Source organism: Ambystoma mexicanum, chromosome 2p (genome assembly GCF_040938575.1).
Source record: "Ambystoma mexicanum isolate Mex_15411 chromosome 2p, UKY_AmexF1_1, whole genome shotgun sequence".
Classification (NCBI taxonomy): domain Eukaryota; kingdom Metazoa; phylum Chordata; class Amphibia; order Caudata; family Ambystomatidae; genus Ambystoma; species Ambystoma mexicanum.
Genome location: NC_090923.1, coordinates 925068881 through 925088415, shown reverse-complemented (window position 1 = coordinate 925088415; position 19535 = coordinate 925068881). Strand labels below are relative to the sequence as shown.

The window sequence follows — 19535 nt, the reverse complement described above, 5'->3', positions numbered from 1 at the left end:
GGTAATACGAGTCCGGTGGTAACCAGGCGGTTTTACCGCCTCGGTTACCGCCGGACTCGTAATGAGGCCCTATGTTTCCCTTAGTCTTCGACTTTGTAGCCATTTCTTGGTAACTTTTTATCCATGTGCTAAGTACCTTTACTGTACTGTGCATAGGGGTCCTTTTGTTTTATGGCTCTAGCCACCCTCCAAGGATTTTTTGGTGTTTGTACAAGTGTGCCTAGGATGAACAGGTGAAAGCAGTGTACTTTTAAAGTATTTTTACTTCGGTTTTATGGACCATACCACGTTTACTGCGCTTGCCCCCAGACTGTGGCCAGTCCCGAAAATGGCTGTGCCACAAAGTCGTTTGTTCTGTCCTTTGGCCATTTTGTCCCTTTGCCTTCCCCCAGGTCGAGAGACCTGGATATTTCTTAATTGGGCATGCAGCCTCCCGCAAAAACCGCATCTTTCGTGAGCTCCTGCATGTCAATTGTGCAAGTGCCCAGGAAGAGGGTTGGACTGTCTAGTCCTAATCCATACTACTGGTGCCAGTATGTCTGGTAGCCATGAATACTGGAACCACTGTGGGCCATGATAGGCCCACATCTGGCGTGCATGCAAGAGAGTAGATCTTCAATTGGCTATCCGAGATTTGATCGGGAGCTGAATCTTAGATGAGAGAAAGGGCTCTACATCCATTACAGGTTGATATGTTGAGGTTCACAATGACCCTCATAAGGAGCCAAGTATCTGTAACAGGAAAGCAGACTTGAGGAACTGTCAGTGAGGTGCTTAGAAGGTTTGGCACCCTGACTCTGGTGTTGTTCCGTCGGAACCCTGTTTCTTCATGAAACCAAGATGGCCTGCAAGGGCACTTTGCCCCTTTGGAGAAGTGCGAACAACTAATCTCGGCATTTCCTACTTACCCTCAAAAGGAGCCTCTTCGGAAGTATTCCTGGGCCATCCAGTGAACTGACCAGCTCGCACCCAGGGTATCGCACAGGAATGCCACAGTCCTGGGTTGAGACTCGAGACTCTGGGAAGGTGGTCCTCGGCCGTCTCCCACCAAAACTCATCATCCTAGCTCCTCTGGCTTGCGATTTATGAGAGTGTGCCACGCCGCGAGCATTTGCGGTTTCTGCATCGCCCCACTGTGGTGACCATCACTGAAAGTGCCTGCAGTTCATGCCTACCCTGTCCTGAGACGTGCTGCACCAGAACTATCCTTCTTCCTCCGTGAGCTGAGTAAAGGCCACTTTCCTGCAATGGACGATAGTCCTGTCTGGCGGCCGCTGAAAGCCGGAGCATCCTGAAAATACAGGTTAAAACCTACAAGCGAAGTGGGCTAGACTGCCAAAGTTTGGTCTGGACTGTGTTGAGGGTCGGTGAGTACTTTCCCAACTTAACGGTGGCCCCCTAGTACATCCATCCCTTTTTACGCACAAGTGTCCCTCAAGAGAGACTCACTTTGGCTGGGACAGTCTGCACTCCCTAGCTATTCCCGAACTCCAAACGTTGTTCTGTCTGCAAGGGTAGACCCTCTTCTAGGAATAGGCACTTATTATTCATCACCTCAAGCCCCTTCCTGAGCAGCTACAGTCCAATGAAGTGAACATGCTTTTTCGTTTGCGCACGACCGTGAGTTGTTAACACACAACTGTACTTTAAGTGCTAGGCTCCTCACTTCGTAGGGCTGGACTACATACATTAGGGATTGTTGATGAAGGACTGCCTAAACTGATATATTTGTTGATTTAACCCCTTTCTGTTACAGGCTGTGGTTATTCTCTCCCCCATCATCAGTCTTAGGCTAATAGCATTATTGTATATATGTTAGCTAGTGATTAGGCGTGTGTGGTAATTGTTTTATTGATAACTGTGGTTTAATTATGTGTTTGTCATAAAGGCCTATAATAAATGTATTTTTGATATAAATCTGTCAACGATTAATCTGTGGTGTTTTACTGTGTGTTCTCATTGTGGGCTTCCGATCTCTCTCACCCCTCTTGACCGCCTACCAAGCTACCGTAGATTGGTCTGGTTTGTCCAGAAGGTTCCTCTGTTGCACTAAACTAGGGTGGCCTCCTAAACTTCTGTCTGCCAGGTATGTACTTAACAGGTATGTAGAAAGTGCTGCAATTAATAAATAACCCATGTGTCCCTCATACAGTGGGCCCGATTCATGGAATTTTTTGCAGGGAGAATCAGGACTTTGCGTGCCATTCTGTGTGATTATAGCTAATCAATGAATTTGAATTGAATTTTCTGTAAGAAATCCCTCCTGATGAGCCAATAGATTTGGTGAAACACGTGTAGAGGGCACTACTATTTAAGAACAATTTTAGGAGGATCCTTTTTGGAATAAAAAAGCCTCATGATACAACAAATATGATTTTTGGAACATCATTTAACCTATAGTTAGCGTTAACTTCAGGTGCGCTAGAAGGTGACCTGAAAATTCTGTTCTTCATACATTCTGTGCGCAAATCCCCCTTCCTCGATTCATGGATTCACCTTTGTGTGAAAAATCGATACACTGCAGGGTCTTTGCGCAGGTCCTGCCCGTCCCTGCATGCAGTCGAGCATGTTGTGTGCGACTACACGCAGAGGGTGGGTTGGGCCTACACTCATGCCAAAGTAGGGGGCGGAACATGCAGAAGGAGGAAGAACAAGTCATATTGTGGGCGTGTTGAGGGACGGGCCGCGTGAGTCAATCACACGCCCACAACTGTGCCGAACCAAGAATATTCATGGATGTGACCGCGCAACCTCACTCCGAGGAAATCACCACGCAAAGGTTGCGAGCCAAACTGCCACCCGAAGGCAGGCATAAAGACCTATGCGCATAGGAATCACTGTGCAAAGGTAAGATCAGAACTTGGATTTAGGGGTGCATACACGCAGTTGGCGTTCTGCTGCGTGAACACAGTGTAGCCGTGTGCAGATGGGGTTTACAGGGGTTTGCATGCATATTTACCAGGAAATTACTAGCTTTATGATACATAGTATGCATGTTGAGGGGGACTTGGAATAGTTACGGGGACCTGCGCAGTGTGGCCAGGGTTCTGCCTTGGTTGTAAGGGTTTGCCTGCAGTATTGCTGGAGTGACTTACTTTGCAGTCGAGGAGTGCACAAAAGTCTGTGTAGACGGGTTTATGCGTGGGGACGTCTCGTGAGCATTCCGGCCGCAACTTGTGCATAGGGTTACTTTGCAGGAACAATTCCATGAATAAGCGGAGTGCGCAGAAAATCTAATACGCAAAGTTGTTTTGGGCGTGCAGACTTCCCGGGATCAATGCGCATTTTTCCATGAATCAGGCCCAGTATATTCAATGTACCCCACGAAGTCAAGAACTCACAGGATCTCAGCTCATAAAAAGGTTATGGGCCTAATTCATGGAACGTTTAGCACAGTGCAACGTGACTTTGCACTGCCAACAAACATGTTGAACCGGGCCTAATTCACAGAGCAGTGCAAAGTGTATTGCACCGGCTTTGCACCGTGAATTAGGCCCCTTACGTTTAAAATGGGGGGGGGCACTGTATTTAAAACACCACAAGCTTGCACTGCTAACACCAATAAAGAGTTTTCTAAAATTCGACTTGGAAAAAAAAAGTGAGATGTGTCTCCCACATTTAGAGTGACATTCCCCAGAAACGAATCCTTCAGCAATCCCAGGAAAGCCCGGTGTCCGAGACTGGGCCGTGTGTTGTGGCATGGGTCTTTGGCACAGCAGGCTTGTGTGGACTTGGACTGTACCTTAAATCCTGGAGAGTGGAGACGCCCGCCTGGGACTGCAACGCCAGAGGGCACGACAGGCTTTCGCAAGGCAGGAGCGGGCACACTCAGGGCTCTGCGCTCAGGTTATAGGCAGGAGGAGGTGGGACCCAGCCAACCTGGGCGTCTATAAAGACCTGTGTGCGTTATGCAGCAGCTCCCTAGGACAGAGCTGACTCCACTGGGACTGGGACTGGAAGACACGGAAAGGCCAGAGTGGCTCCCCAGTGCTGCAACTCAACAAGGCTGCCTTTCACCTGGGACGCCCTGTGCTCGCGCGCACCCTCCCCCCCTCCCCACCCCGCTCTCCCCAAAAGCAGCCGTCATTTACTCACGCTGAGCAAACGCACTGGATTTACACTTCGGCGCCAACATCATCTGTAGGGTTTGAGGTGAAAAAAATAGGGGACCTAAAGTTTTTTTCCCCCCTCTTTTCGTTTCAAAAAGGTCAATTTATTATTTTGTTCAATTCTACGTGTTTTTCTGTGAGGGCCACAAGGAAAATTTGGAGCCTTCGGGAGGTGTAAAAAAAAGGAGATTGTTGTGCGTGGTAGAGGAAATAACAAAACAACGAATAAAGCAAGTACATCAGCAAACAGACAAGACAGCACAGCGAAAAAGAAACCAGAAAAACACTGCTTGTATTTTTCGCCTTTTTTGGAATTGCCCTTTCTGAATTGAAGGCCGCGGTGGCGGCTGATTGTTGCGTGCGACATATTTAAAACATTGGCGATATTGGAATGCTGGGGTCGGTGAAAATGGAATCACACGATATGCCGGACTGGAATGCCTACTATGGGGACCAAAATGAGGTAAGTCGTGCAATGATTTCGAAGGTACATTTCTAATGCGTTACTTTTTAAAGTTTTTGTATTTTTATTTTTTTAATTGTTTTCACTTCAGGATACACGCTGGGGTTAGAACCTACATGTTGCGCTCAGTGTGTTGCCCCTCTATTTTTGTGTTCTGTGCGTTTCCCAGTCTGTGTTTCTCGGGTGAGTGCGCCCCTCTGGGAGGCCGTGCACTGCCCGCGGCTCGGCTTCAGCCCTTCGGCGTGACACTTCTTGCGCACAAGGTTTATATGAGGCGGGAGATGGGAAAGCGGAGCCCTGACAAGGCCGCGCGAGAGGTTTCCATATCTACGAGGGACAGTGGCGAGTGAGCTTTACTTGTACTAAACGGCCTCTAGGCACTTTGGAAATTGGGGTGTGGGTTGAATACTATAAGATGGCCGACTGCGGGCTCTTGGGCGCAGTCCTTCACCGCAGCGCATTTACCTCACGCTGCTAATCATGAAACCCACCTGGGCCAGGCTCTCAGATTGGCTATTAGTACGCACCAGTCCCTCCCGCAGGGGCAGAGGGGACTGCGTGGTTGCCCATGGGTTCACGGTGATGACTGTATCCACCGGAGCAGTGAGAGGCATTCGCCCCTCCAGAGTTAGTCCATCACCTGCGGCTGCGAATGGGGAGCAAAAGACAGCCGGCTTCACAGGGACAGGGCGGGAGAGGGCAGGCAAGGCTGATGTGGAGAGAGAGACAGAGATGAAAAGAGGCAAGAGAGAGGACGGCTGGCAGAGGAGAGAGAGAGGGGCAGAAAGTGGGGCAGAGAAAGAGTGAGAGACTGAGGAGAGAGTCGCCGAGAAAGGCAAGGCAAGAGATGGGCCGAGTAGAAGCGACAGTCAGAGAGACAGCGGCATGGAGAGCTAGAAGGAGAGAGGCAGGGAGGGAAGGAGAGAGGCAGGCACGGACCTGGGCAGGCACAGGGGCAAAGTGAGGGAAAGAGACAGAGTGACCAGAGGGAAGGGGCAAAGAGAGACAAGTTAACGAATGCGAGACACTCAAGAAGAGTGAAAGAATCGGAGACCACCGACCGTGGCAGAATCAGGAGAGGGCGAAGTGGCTAGAGCAGTGGTTTTCACACTGTGGGGCTCCCCCTCCCACCCGCCCCCCCGGGGGCAAAGGGGTGTCTGGGGGATAGGGGGCGCAAGGCTCTTCCCAAAGGGAGTACGGTGACTAATTTTAATAGAACACATACGCAGAAATGACATCTAGGGTGGGGTGTGTGCAGCAGCAATATTTGTACTCAAGGGGGGGCTCGTCAGCATCATTTTTACTCAAGGGGGGGCTCAGCATAAAACAGTTTGAATATCACTGTGTTAGAGCAAGAGATGGGCACGAAGCAGGGCATGGGGCGGCGGTAGGTGATGGGGAGAGTTTCAAAGACAGGTGAAGGGACAGAGAGGCTTACGGGGCAGTGTGGTGCAGTGGGGGAGATACTGCAAGGAGAGAAGGGGAGACAGGGACAAGGCGGCTTACGGGGCAGCCTGGTGCAGTGGTGGGAGATACTGCAACGAGAGAATGGGAGACAGGGACAGGGAGGCTTACGGGGCAGCCTGGTGCAGTGGTGGGAGATACTCTAAGGAGAGAAGGAGAGACAGGGACAAGGCGGCTTACGGGGCAGCCTGGTGCAGTGGTGGGAGATACTGCAACGAGAGAATGGGAGACAGGAACAGGGAGGCTTACGGGGCAGCCTGGCGCAGTGGGGTAGATACTGCAAGGAGAGAAGGAGAGACAGGGACAGGGAGGCTTGCGGGGCAGCCTGGTGCAGTGGTGGGAGATACTGCAAGGAGAGGAGGGGAGACAGGGACAAGGCGGCTTACGGGGCAGCCTGGTGCAGTGGTGGGAGATACTGCAACGAGAGAATGGGAGACAGGAACAGGGAGGCTTACGGGGCAGCCTGGTGCAGTGGTGGGAGATACTGCAAGGAGAGAAGGAGAGACAGGGACAGGGAGGCTTGCGGGGCAGCCTGGTGCAGTGGTGGAAGATACTGCAACGAGAGAAGGGGAGACAGGAACAGGGAGGTTTACGGGGCAGCGTGGTGCAGTGGTGGGAGATACTGCAACGAGAGAATGGGAGACAGGGAGGCTTACGGGGCAGCCTGGTGCAGTGGTGGGAGATACTGCAACGAGAGAATGGGAGACAGGGACAAGGCGGCTTACGGGGCAGCCTGGTGCAGTGGTGGGAGATACTGCAAGGAGAGAAGGGGAGACAGGGACAAGGCGGCTTACGGGGCAGCCTGGTGCAGTGGTGGGAGATACTGCAAGGAGAGAAGGGGAGACAGGGACAAGGCGGTTTACGGGGCAGCCTGGTGCAGTGGTGGGAAATACTGCAAGGAGAGGAGGGGAGACAGGGACAAGGCGGCTTACGGGGCAGCGTGGTGCAGTGGGGGAGATACTGCAAGGAGAGAAGGGGAGACAGGGACAGGGAGGCTTACGGGGCAGCGTGGTGCAGTGGTGGGAGATACTGCAACGAGAGAAGGGGAGACAGGAACAGGGAGGCTTACGGGGCAGCCTGGCGCAGTGGGGGAGATACTGCAAGGAGAGACAGGGAGGCTTGCGGGGCAGCCTGGTGCAGTGGTGGGAGATACTGCAAGTAGAGAAGGGGAGACAGGGACAAGGAGGCTTACGGGGTAGCCTGGTGCAGTGGTGGGAGATACTGCAACGAGAGAAGGGTAGACAGGGACAGGGAGGCTTAAGGGGCAGCGTGGTGCAGTGGTGGGAGATACTGCAACGAGAGAAGGGGAGACAGGAACAGGGAGGCTTATGGGGCAGCCTGGCGCAGTGGGGTAGATACTGCAAGGAGAGACAGGGAGGCTTGCGGGGCAGCCTGGTGCAGTGGTGGGAGATACTGCAAGTAGAGAAGGGGAGACAGGGACAAGGAGGCTTACGGGGTAGCCTGGTGCAGTGGTGGGAGATACTGCAACGAGAGAAGGGGAGACAGGGACAGGGAGGCTTACGGGGCAGCATGGTGCAGTGGGGGGGATGGTGCAATGTGGGGGGGGGCGCGGAAAGCCAAGAAGAGAGAAAGCCAGCTCAAGAAAGGAGGGAAGGGGAGAAATTCTAAAGGAGGGAAGGAGAGAAAAGGCAAGCAAAGGAGAGAGAAAACTCAGAAGAACTAATAGACAGACACATGGAAAGGGGGAGCTAGGGATGGAAGCAAATGGAACTGGGGAGGTCATAATACAGTGGACCGTAATGTCCACACCACTCCCCTTGGGTGACATTGTATACATATATATATATATATAAATATATACATATATATATATATATATATATATATATATGTGTGTATTCTATGTCTAGCGCTTAGGTGTAAGCGCTATATAAATAACAGATCATTACCATTAATTCAGGAAGGGGAGGTAATTACAATAGGGAGAGTAATACAGGAATGGGGAAGTCAATATATAGGGCAGAGGAATGCAAGAAGGTGAGGTCATTATATTGAGGGCAACAATGCATGGAAGGGGAGGTCATTATATTGAGGGCAACAATGCATGGAAGGGGAGGTCATTATATGGGGAGAGTAATGCAGGAAGGAGAGGTTCTTAGATAGGTGGAGTATTGCAAGAAGGGGGGCGCCATATAGAGGAGAATTATTTATTATGGGGGGCATTACAATGGGGAAAGTAATGCAGGAAGGAGAGGTCATTACAATGGGGAATGTAATGCAGGAAGGAGAGGTCATTACAATGGGGAAAGTAATGCAGGAAGGAGAGGTTGTTGTATAGGGGGAGTAATGCAAGAAGAGGGCACTATTTAGAGGAGAATGATGCAGTATGGGGGGTCATTACAATGGGGAAAGTAATGCAGGAGGGGACCATTTTATATGGGAGGGTAATGCAGGAATGGGGTCATTATATAGCGGAGAATAATGCATGGACGAGAGGTTATTATATGGTGAGGGGAGGGTTAGTCCATGGGGTTAGGGGTGCAGAAAGGTGAGGCCTTTATCCACGGGAGAGAACGGAGGAAGAGGAGAGTGAGGAAGGGGCATACAGGGGGATACACCCAGAAGGAACGGCGGAAGAATGAAGGGCGAGCCCTGGGGACGTGGAGTGCCCTGTGCGCGCGCTAGGGGAACAGGGAGGCAAGGCGGGGGCGGGTGAGCAAAGTTTCCAGAAGTGGACCGGGGCGGGTAGGGCGATGGGGGTCAATACCGGAAGAAATTGAGGGAATAATGGAGCGAGGGGACAATAGAAGCGGAGTCCAGGTACGTGTGGAGGGGCTGGGGGCATTATTAGACCAGTCGCCCTCGGAGTGAGTGAGAGAGGGGGCCGGGAAAGAGACAGCAGGTGACAGCATCCCCCCTCCCCCAATCTACTGCTTTATAAATCACTAATATTGACATGAAACACCGGAGAAGCGACGAGGGGGACGCATTGAAAGGAAAGACTTCTTTTTCTAAAACCCCATAATTGTTCTGTGCCGGGTCTGTGGGGTTTCCTCCTCACCCATGTTCCAGAGGGTTATGCCCCAAACACTTGACCTCAGTGGGAAGTAGAGGGAGGGGTTCCCCGCACGCACGAGGACTCCGCGAACAGGCGGCCCAATCAGTTGAAACATTAACCGGCACCCCTCCCTCAAACAAACATGGGAGACAGACGGAGGCGCAGGGAGGTGGGGGCGGGAGGCAAAGGCTGACATCTTTTCAGGAAGCTCTGGGGAAGGGAGCACCTGGAGCACTGGCGGTTATGTAGATACCCCTCAGCCCCCTTAACTAAATGGATGTTTTGTGTTGGTGATTCCTGGACTCGTGGATGGAAAACTCGTTCACACTAAAGTCTAAAGCGACTCCCAGAGGCGGAATCACCGGGAGCGCGCGCTCTTAGAGTCCCAAAGTCTGCACCGTGCGCCGGCCTTCTACTGCTTGCAACCATTGTCAGACACCAACATCCGGAAATCCTAGCCTGAATCCCCAGCCAGAAACCACCTGCAATCATCGTCAGACGCCAATCGTTTGAACCGTGAACCAGCCTTCTCTTTTGGCAACTCTACCCAGGAGCTCACATCCTGAAACCGCAGATATACCCGAACAGACTGCCCCTCAAGTCAGACACCAACCGCAGTAGACAGACACCGACAGTCTGCCGTTGGAACCAGCCTTGCAGTGCTTGCAAGCCTTGCCAGGTCCCCACATTCTGCACCCCTAGTCTTGCACTCACAATATGCACCCCCAATCAGGATCCCAAAGTCTCAACACGAACCAGCCTCCAAGGCTTGCAATCTTGGTCAGACTCCGATGCTGTTGCATATAACTCAAGCACAACCTGCAACCGCAGCTAGACTCGCACAACCTGTACCCCTAGTCCGACCCTCACTGCTTGAAACCCTACCCAGACTCACACTGCCTGCATCGCGCGTTAGACAGTCAAAGACTGCAACCTGGGCCAAACTTGCACAGTGCACAAAGTGAACCAATCATTCCACTTCTTGCAGACATACTCGTCTCTCACAGCCTGCAGCCTTAGCCAGACACATCCTGCGACCCTAGCCACACTCCACAAACTGAAACACCATCCAGACTTCCACAGCCTGCAAACCTAGCCAGACTCCCAGAACCTGAAACACCATCCAGACTTCCACAGCCTGCAACCCTAGCCAGACTCCCACAACGTACATCACTATCAAATCCCAAGCAGTTTACCCTCCAAACCAGAATGCCCGAGCCCCCACCGCTGTCAAACACTCAGCACCTGCATCCATAAAACATCCTCTTGAGGAAATTAGACACTCAGACATCCGCCCTTAGGCAGATACACACAGACTGCAGCCCTAGCCAGGGTCCCACAGTTGGTAACCCTTGTCAGACTCCCTGCAATCTTCAACCCTAGCGAAAGTCCCATAATCGGAAACCCTGGACAGACTCCCACAGCCTGCAGCCCGACCCAGAGTCCGACAGTTAGTAACCCTAGCCAGATTCCCACAGCCCTCAGTCCGAGTCAGAGTCCGACAGTTAGTAACCCTAGCCAGACTCCCACAACCTGCAGCCCTAGCCAGAGTCCCACAGTTGCTAACCCTAGCCAGATTCCCACAGCCCTCAGCCCGAGCCAGAGTCCAACAGTTAGTAACCCTAGCCAGACTCCCACAGCCCGCAGCCACAGCCAGAGTCCCGCAGTTGGTAAGTCTAGCCAGATTCCCACAGCCCTCATCCCTAGCCAGATTCCCACAGTTGGGAACCCTAACCAGATTCCCACACCCCTCATCCCTAGCCAGAGTCCCACAGTTGGTAACTGTGGCCAGATTCCCACATCCCTCATCCCTATCCTGATTCCCACAGTTGGGAACCCTAGCCAGATTCTCACAGCCCTCAGCCCTAGCCAGAGCCCCACAGTTTGTAACCATAGACAGACTCCCACTGCCTGCAGCTCTAGCCAGTGTCCCACTGTTGGTAACCCTAGCCAGACTCCCACAGCACTCAGCCCTAGTCCCACAGTTGGTAACCCCAGACAGAATCCCACAGCCTGCAGCCCCAGTCCCACAGTTGGTAACCCCGGACAGACTCGCACAGCCTGCTGCCCTAGCCACAGCCCCAGAGTTGGTAACTCTAGGCTGATGTTCACACCACTTATCTCTAGCCAGATTCCCAGAGTTGGGAACCCTAGCCAGATTCCCACAGCCCTCAGCCCTAGCCATAGACAGACTCCCACAGCCTGCACCCCTAGCCAGAGCCCCGCTGTTGGTAACCCTAGCCAGACTGCCACAGCCTGCAGCCCTAGCCAGAGGCCCGCTGTTGGCAACCCTAACCAGACTGCCACAGCCTACAGCCCTAGCCAGAGCCCCACTGTTGGTAACCCTAGCCAGACTGCCACCGTTAGCCACCCACAGTTGGTTGTTGTGCTGTTACATCTTAGGAGCAGCACATAATGGAAGATAGTCCTCAAATACTATATTCCTAATTCTTCCAAAGGCTGTCTGTTTTTGGGTCAATCTGCTCAACATGGTGGCCTTTAAAAAAATATACTATCATGAAAAATCCTCCTGACGAACAGGACTCGCTTCCAGAGCATGTTACCCAGATATGGAGAAAGCTCCCCGTAACCCACCCCTTCACAGGCTCACATCTTTCATTTACTTTGCCGAGGTTTTCAATGCCATGCTTTGTGGCCTTCGTTTCGTAAAGTAGAGTGTCTGCAAAGTGCATGGCCTGGTGGCAGCGGGAGCTGTTTGGTGTGCTGTCCTGGCGGTGCGCGGGCAGCTGCATTAAGCGAGGAGGGTGCGGGAGAGAAGGTGCTGTGAATGTGGAGGTCTGCAGTGTCACTATGGTATGGTTACTCCTGTGGGTCAGCCCGCTAGGGCATCAGGTCATACAGTCCTTCCCGTACCCATGTGGCGCGAGGCGGGGAGGGTAAAGGGTTGCATGGCCTGGTGGCAGCAGGAGCTGTTTGGTGTACTGTCCTGGCAGGGCGCAGGCGGGGAGGGTAGAAGGGTTGCATGGCCTGGTGGCAGCAGGATCTGTTTGGTGTGTTGTCCTGGTGGTGCGCAGGCGGGGAGGGTAGAAGGGTTACATGGCCTGGTGGCAGCGGGAGCTGTTTGGTGTGCTGTCCTGGCGGTGCGCGGGCGGCTGCATTATGCAAGGAGGGTGCGGGAGAGAAGGTGCTGTGAATGTGGAGGTCTGCAGTGCCACTGTGGTATGGGTACACCTGTGGGTCAGCCCGCAAGGGCATCAGGTCATACAGACCTTCCTCGTACCTATGTGGCGTGTAGGCGGGGAGGGTAGAAGGGTTGCATGGCCTGGTGGCAGCAGGAGCTGTTTGGTGTGCTGTCCTGGCGGTGCGCAGGTGGGGAGGGTAGAAGGCTTGCATGGCCTGGTGGCAGCGGGAGCTGTTTGGTGTGCTGCCCTGGCGGTGCGCAGGCGGGGAGGGTAGAACGGTTGCATGGCCTGGTGGCAGCGGGAGCTGTTTGGTGTGTTGTCCTCGCGGTGCGCATGCGGGGAGGGTAGAAGGGTTGCATGGCCTTGTGGCAGCGGGAGCTGTTTGGTGTGCTGTCCTGACGGTGCGCAGGCAGGGAGGGTAGAAGCGTTACATGGCCTGGTGGCAGCGGGAGCTATTTGGTGTGCTGTCCTGGCGGTGAGCGGGCGGCTGCATTATGCGAGGTGGGTGCGGGAGAGAAGGTGCTGCCAATTTGGAGGTCTGCAGTGTAACTGTGGTATGGGTGCTCCTGTGGGTCAGGCCGCTAGGGCATCAGGTCATATAGACCTTCGCCGTACCCATGTTCCGCGTAAGCGGGGAGGGTAGAAGGGTTCACTGTGGATAGGTAGGGTCTGCCAGGCCTTAAGCATCAGTACGTTGAACTGAAAGTATCATGAAGTGTCTCCTCAAAACAACCAGCAGGTGAATATACAAAAACAACCATTAGGTCTATTAGGAAGCCACCATAAAAGGACAATACAGAAATATGGTGATTATACGAAAAATAAGATGACTATGCAGAAACAATGATAAGGTCTATATCGCAAACACACATAAGGAGACAATACAGAAATATGGTGATTATACGAAAAATAAGGTGACTGCAGAAACAATGATAAGGTCTATATCACAAACACACATAAGGAGACAATACAGAAATATGGTGATTATATGAAAAATATGGCAAATGTACAAAAACGGTCATAAGACAATCATGCAAAAAATTAAACGAACACACAGAAACAAAATGATTAATACATAGAAACAATTATACAGCGATTTTACAGAAAACACTCCACAGACGAGCCTATGCGCCCTAGTACAGTGGTGAGCTGGCGCCAGAGGAGTAAAATTGCTGAAAATGTTGGGGGGGACATGTCATCTGAAAAAAAAAATGCCCCATTCAAATGAATGGGGACACAATCGTGTGCCATGAAAGTTGGGGGGGACAAACACCCCTGTCCCCCCCTAAAATTACGCCCATGGCTGGCGCAGTATAAAATCCTAATATCACATTCAGGGAATATACAGAAATAATCAAAAGGTAATTTGAGGAACACACTCATAAGGTCAATGTACACGAGCAATCACAAAGTGCACATGAAGAACCAATGAACGCGTGCATTTCCAAAAAGAATCATAAGGTAACACAGGAACTATACAACCAACAGTGAACGTAGGGAAACGATCCTTAGGTGAACATGCACATACATAAAAATAGTCACTATAGAAAAAAATCAGCAGATTATGCAAAACGTGTATGAAGTGAATGTACAGAAACAAAACAATGGTGGCTATAAAAACACATTCATATACGTGAACAGTAAAACACAATAACAATGTGAATATAGATACACGGCCGTAAATTACACATACACAAACGTTACAGGATGAATATACAAAAGAATCTCAATATGAATGTACAGATGAAACAATAAGGTGACTCTACAAAGACAACCACGAGTTTAACATACGTAAGCGAGAAAAAGACAACTACTATGTGGATCAACGAAAACAACTGTAAGCCAATCACAAATAATTAATAATAAGGAACATGTACACAAATAAATCAGTGTTGAACATTCAGAGACGATAACAGATCCATGTACAGAAACAATCATTTATGCACAAGATAAAGTAATAGGATACACCGACAAAAAGGTAGCGCCCACAAAGATGAACTCACTGTGCCACCTTGTTCCTCTCTAGGTGATGACCCTTAAATCAAATTGTATTCAGACCACAGGTGTAATCAATATATTGGGCCCAATTAGCACATTTAAGGAGAGTTGTCTTTCCACCATGTTGCCCCGGAAGTCTGTCGGCATTTACCAAACAGGTTATTGCGATCAAATAATAGAGGTCATTGAGGTATATGTATACAACAGGTTTCTGTATAGCTACTCCCACCCAGCACCATGGCTCTCACTGCATTTACCTACGGTAGGACGGATTTATTTATTTATTTACATTTTTAGAGGCTCACACAGCCCGCGGGCATCGAGGCGCTGTTACAGTAATGGTTTGATTTTTATTTGCGTAGTTTTTTTTTTGTCTTAGTTGCGTATTTATAACACGCTTAAATACCCAGAGGTTTCTAAGCGCGGGCAACCTGTGTTGCTTTGTGTCATCTTGCTTCCGAGGCGAACACGTTGCCGCTGAGCTATACTCCCGGGATGAGTAGCTGGCCGCTTTGGGAGTCAAACCGGTGATCTCAGCATCTGGTGCATGAACCTGGTGAGCTAACGTAGTGGCGCATGGCAAACCCTTTCAATGCGCTGTTAGTGAGGAGAACGGCACGTTCACACCTCCCATTGTGCATATTTATCAAGCTTTGGGCCTGATTCACAGAAGCGTTTTATAACGGCGCAATCCCATAGGAAAACACTCTGTGAAATGTCTCAAGCCAAGCCGATAATCTTTCACTAAATGAGTTACTCTGAAAGTTCTCGACTGAGGGCGTGTTTATCTCTCACCCTAATCCGTTGAGAGAAAAGCAGCTCGCCTTGCAAAGCGGAGGCGGACTGGCCTATGAGGAAATCAGGAGCTTTTACAATAGGCCAGATCCTCTGACAGATGAGTAGGGCTGTCACACTTGGAGCAGAAATAGCCTTGACGCAAATCTGAGGTGCCAGGTTGCAGTAGATATTTAATGGCGCTAAAATGTTCACTCATGTCTATTCTGACAGCTTAGAAGGAATGGAAGAAGGCTTTGTTTCAGTCGATATTACATGAAGATTTTTGCATTATGTCAACAGTTGAGCAAATTACCGCTCCCATTGTTTTCTGTTTGCATGATTAGGAATAGATCATAACAATAGAAACGTCACAAGCTACCCCCGCCTCCTGTATTTCAAATGTGCATTTTATGAATCAATCTACGTTCCGTCACTTGAATAATTCCGTATGATACTCAAACATTTTTTATGGACGTGTGACATTCAAAATGTATTCATTTTTCCGAGATAAACATATCTCTTTTCATTACAACTCATCCAGTAATATGAGTTAAAGTGCCAAAATGTGCAAATACGCATAAACAGTACAATTTCTAACATTCTTCATTCATGTTGAAACATGATGACGTAGGGAGTTTTGTAGTTTTCTGAAGAATATTCGATTTATTATTCCTAGAGTACTCAAGTGAGGTGTTTATGAGACCGCTGGGTTCAGGTCGCTTAATACACACTATTTCTTATTTACAAACTCTCACTCTTTCTTAATCCCTTGAGAAAACGTCCAGCACCTTCCCTCATGATTGCTATTTTCTGAAATCCCAAGCCTTGTTTCATCTACCACGGGATGTAATTGAAAACAATGGCGACACATAGCATTTCAGCCTTTTCCCTCGAGATCCGATTGTCTATATACCGAGATCCAATCTGTTCTCTAACCCGTTTAGGTTGTATTGATTCTATAAAAAAACATATAAAAAATAAGTTGGAGTATCCTTCTTGGCATTCCTAGTCTGCCAACATTTCTCTTCATAAGCTGGCCACTTACCTCGTCTTCTAGTTATTCAGGAGAGCACAGTCTATTTCCCGATTCATTCAAATGAGGGAAGGTGCTGGACGTTTTTTCAAGTGATTAAGAAAGATTGAATGTTTGTAAACAAGAAATAGTGTGTATTAAGCGACCTGAACCCAGCGGCTCATCAACACCTCACTTGAGTACTCAAGGAATAAAGAATTGAATATGCACTCCCTATGTCATCACGTGTCCACAGGAATGAAGAATTTTGGAAATTGTACTGTATTTGCACATTTTGGCACTTTACCTAAACCCTAGTTGCACGATTGCAATTTAGACCACGAAATGTATATGTTACGTGAGTCATTTTACTAGATCAGTTGTAATGAAAAGAGATTCGTGTATCTCAGAAAAAAATGAATACATTTGTAATTGTAAACGTTCACATAAAAAGTTGGGGTCGCATACGCAGTTATTCACTTGACTGAGCGTTGATGCATTCATAAGATGCGCATTTGAAATATAGAGGCAGAGGTAGCGTGTGGCGTTTGCAGAGTTATGATATGTTTAATCCGTGTTCTGTCACAAGTTCCCCCGTAAACAAAGCATCAAGGGATGGTCCCGTTGTTAGAATTTGGAATAGAGCCACCGGTGTGATCCACAGTTGCCAGGGACCCCAATCATATACAGAAGAAATCAGAGAAAATAGACACATCCTTTTTTCTATTTTCATGGTTTACACTTTGCTTGGTAGCAAGCTCAGCAAATAAATATTAGTACACTTTTCAAATGTAAAAGCTGTGACTGTTTTCCCCATTGACAATCATTTTTGTAAATTGGGCCAATCGGTTTGCTCCACGGTGTGTTTGTATTTGTATTTATTAATTTTTATATAGCGCTTTACACCAAAGCGCTTTACATTAAAACAACAAAATTACAATCGAAGCATGAATATCAAACTAGAATCAAACAATCAATAACATTATGCGCAACAATTAGCTGAGTATTCCGCTGAGCAGGAGGTGTGGTGGTGTATTCCGCTGAGCAGGAGGTGCGGTGGTGTATTCCGCTGAGCAGGAGGTGTGGTGGTGTATTCCGCTGAGCAGGAGGTGTGGTGGTGTATTCCGCTGAGCAGAAGGTGTGGTGGTGTATTCCGCTGAGCAGGAGGTGTGGTGGTGTATTCCGCTGAGCAGGAGGTGTGGTGGTGTATTCCGCTGAGCAGGAGGTGTGGTGGTGTATTCCGCTGAGCAGGAGGTGTGGTGGTGTATTCCGCTGAGCAGAAAGTGTGGTGGTGTATTCCGCTGAGCAGGAGGTGTGGTGGTGTATTCCACTGAGCAGAAAGTGTGGTGATGTATTCCCCTGAGCAGGAGGTGTGGTTGTGTATTCCGCTGAGCAGGAGGTGTGGTGGTGTATTCCGCTGAGCAGAAAGTGTGGTGGTGTATTCCCCTGAGCAGGAGTTGTGGTGGTGTATTCGCTGAGCAGGAGGTGTGGTGGTGTATTCCGCTGAGCAGAAAGTGTGGTGGTGTATTCCCCTGAGCAGGAGGTTTGGTGGTGTATTCCGCTGAGCAGGAGGTGTGGTGGTGTATTCCGCTGAGCAGGAGGTGTGGTGGTGTATTCCGCTGAGCAGAAAGTGTGGTGATGTATTCCCCTGAGCAGGAGGTGTGGTGGTGTATTCCGCTGAGCAGAAAGTGTCGTGGTGTATTCCGCTGAGCAGGAGGTGTGGTGGTGTATTCCACTGAGCAGGAGGTGTGGTGGTGTATTCCGCTGAGCAGGAGGTGTGGTGGTGTATTCCGCTGAGCAGAAAGTGTTGTGGTGTATTCCGCTGAGCAGAAAGTGTCGTGGTGTATTCCCCTGAGCAGGAGGTGTGGTGGTGTATTCCACTGAGCAGGAGGTGTGGTGGTGTATTCCGCTGAGCAGGAGGTGTGGTGGTGTATTCCGCTGAGCAGGAAGTGTGGTGAAAATCACCCTTTGTCCCATTTCTCCCCCCCTCCATTGCATACAATCCGTGCCTACTTGCTCCCTCCCCATGGCCTTTCTCCTGCATTTAAACTACCCCCCCCCCCACCTAACTTTTGTTTAAGATCCACCAAAGCAACTGGCAACTATGTAAACAGCAGCGGTGTGCGGTATAAACCGCAGAAATAAAACACATTATGAAAGCAGCAAAACGGGCGCTAAAATGAAGTGGCTTCTTTTTCAGTCTTTGCAATATTGGTGTAAGCTCTCTGGGGCAAGCTCCGGTTCAAGACATTCTCGTGGCAAAGCAGCACCGAACGAGCGCAAGTCTCAGGGGCTGCGGGCGCAAAAGACAGAGCTCGTCGTGTCGCACACCCTCTGGCGGCAGGTCGCGTCACTACAAGTGACGGCTCTGTGGATGGGCGGCAGAACAAAGTGGGGCTTCTTTCACAAATGTGATTCGTACACATGTTACCACCCGGGCAGCAACACACGAGTGTGATTAAAGGCGGTGCTAAAGCGCTTCGTGATCTGCATTGAAAGCACCATGTATTCCAAACAGAAGACTGCTCTCTATTGGTCAGCTGCGCTGTGCAGTGAATGCCCTTTCAGACAAGGATACAGGGGTGTGAAACCGTTACTGTTTCTCCTTCTAGCTCTGTTTATTTATTTCTCTGTTTCTTTCTCTCTTTCTCTCTCTCTCTCTCTCTCTCTCTCTCTCTCTCTCTCTCTCTCTCCTCCCTCTCACTTTCTCTCTCTCTCTCTCACTCTGTCCTTCCCTTCTTGTCAGGAATGAGGCCCCAGGTCTGTGTGTGAATGTCCCCTCACCTGCCACCCCACCCCCCTCTCTCTTTATTCTCTCGCCTCTTCTTCCTTTCTTGTTGGATCTGGAATGTGTCTCCCTGCTTTAGCTGTGAATGTCCCCCGACCTGTACCGTTGAGCCTCACTCTACTCTCTCTCTTGTCTGTATTTTACCCCCTTTCCTTTCCTTTCCTTTCCTTTCCTTTCCTTTCCTTTCCTTTCCTTTCCTTTCCTTTCCTGTCCTTTCCTTTCCTTTCCTTTCTTTTCCTTGCCCTTCCTTTCCTTACTTTTTGGTTCCTTTCATTTCCTTTCCCTTCGCTTCCCTTCCTTTCCCTTCACTTCCCTTCGTTTCCTTTCCCTTCCCTTCCTTTCCTTTCCTTACTTTTCCGTTCCTTTAGTTTCCTTTGCTTACTTTTCCGTTCCTTTCGCTTCCGTTCTCTTCCCTTCTTTTCCTTTCCTTTCTTTTCCCTTCCTTTCATTTCGTTTCCTTTCCTTCCTATCCTTTCCTTTCCGCAAGGCTCTGGAAGGCTGACCAAGGAATTATCAGTGAATGTTCCCTGCCTCAACCTCTCCCGCGCAGTCTTCGGTCTGCCTCTTGTCCTTTCCCTCCTTTTCAGGCTCTGGAAGGCAGCCACCTGGATTAACAATAAATGTCTCCAGACATATACCGCTACACTTTACCCTATGGTCTCCCTTTCTTTTTCCCTTCTCCCCATTCAGGGTCCGCACGGCAGCGCCTGGATTTAGCTGTGGCTATCCCCTGAATGGTTTCTCTGCAGCTCACCCTAGTCT

General features: G+C 49.9%; 1 protein-coding gene across 1 annotated transcript in view; it reads left to right on the top strand.

The window, feature by feature from the left end:
* Nucleotides 1-3915: 3915 nt before the first annotated feature.
* Nucleotides 3916-19535, top strand: part of FOXA3 (forkhead box A3) — a 174012-nt gene continuing 158392 nt past the window's right edge. The window contains exon 1 of the mRNA XM_069644653.1: nucleotides 3916-4572. Coding sequence (XP_069500754.1) covers nucleotides 4501-4572 — 72 coding nt within the window. The 5' untranslated portion in view covers nucleotides 3916-4500. The remainder of the gene's footprint in view (nucleotides 4573-19535) is intronic.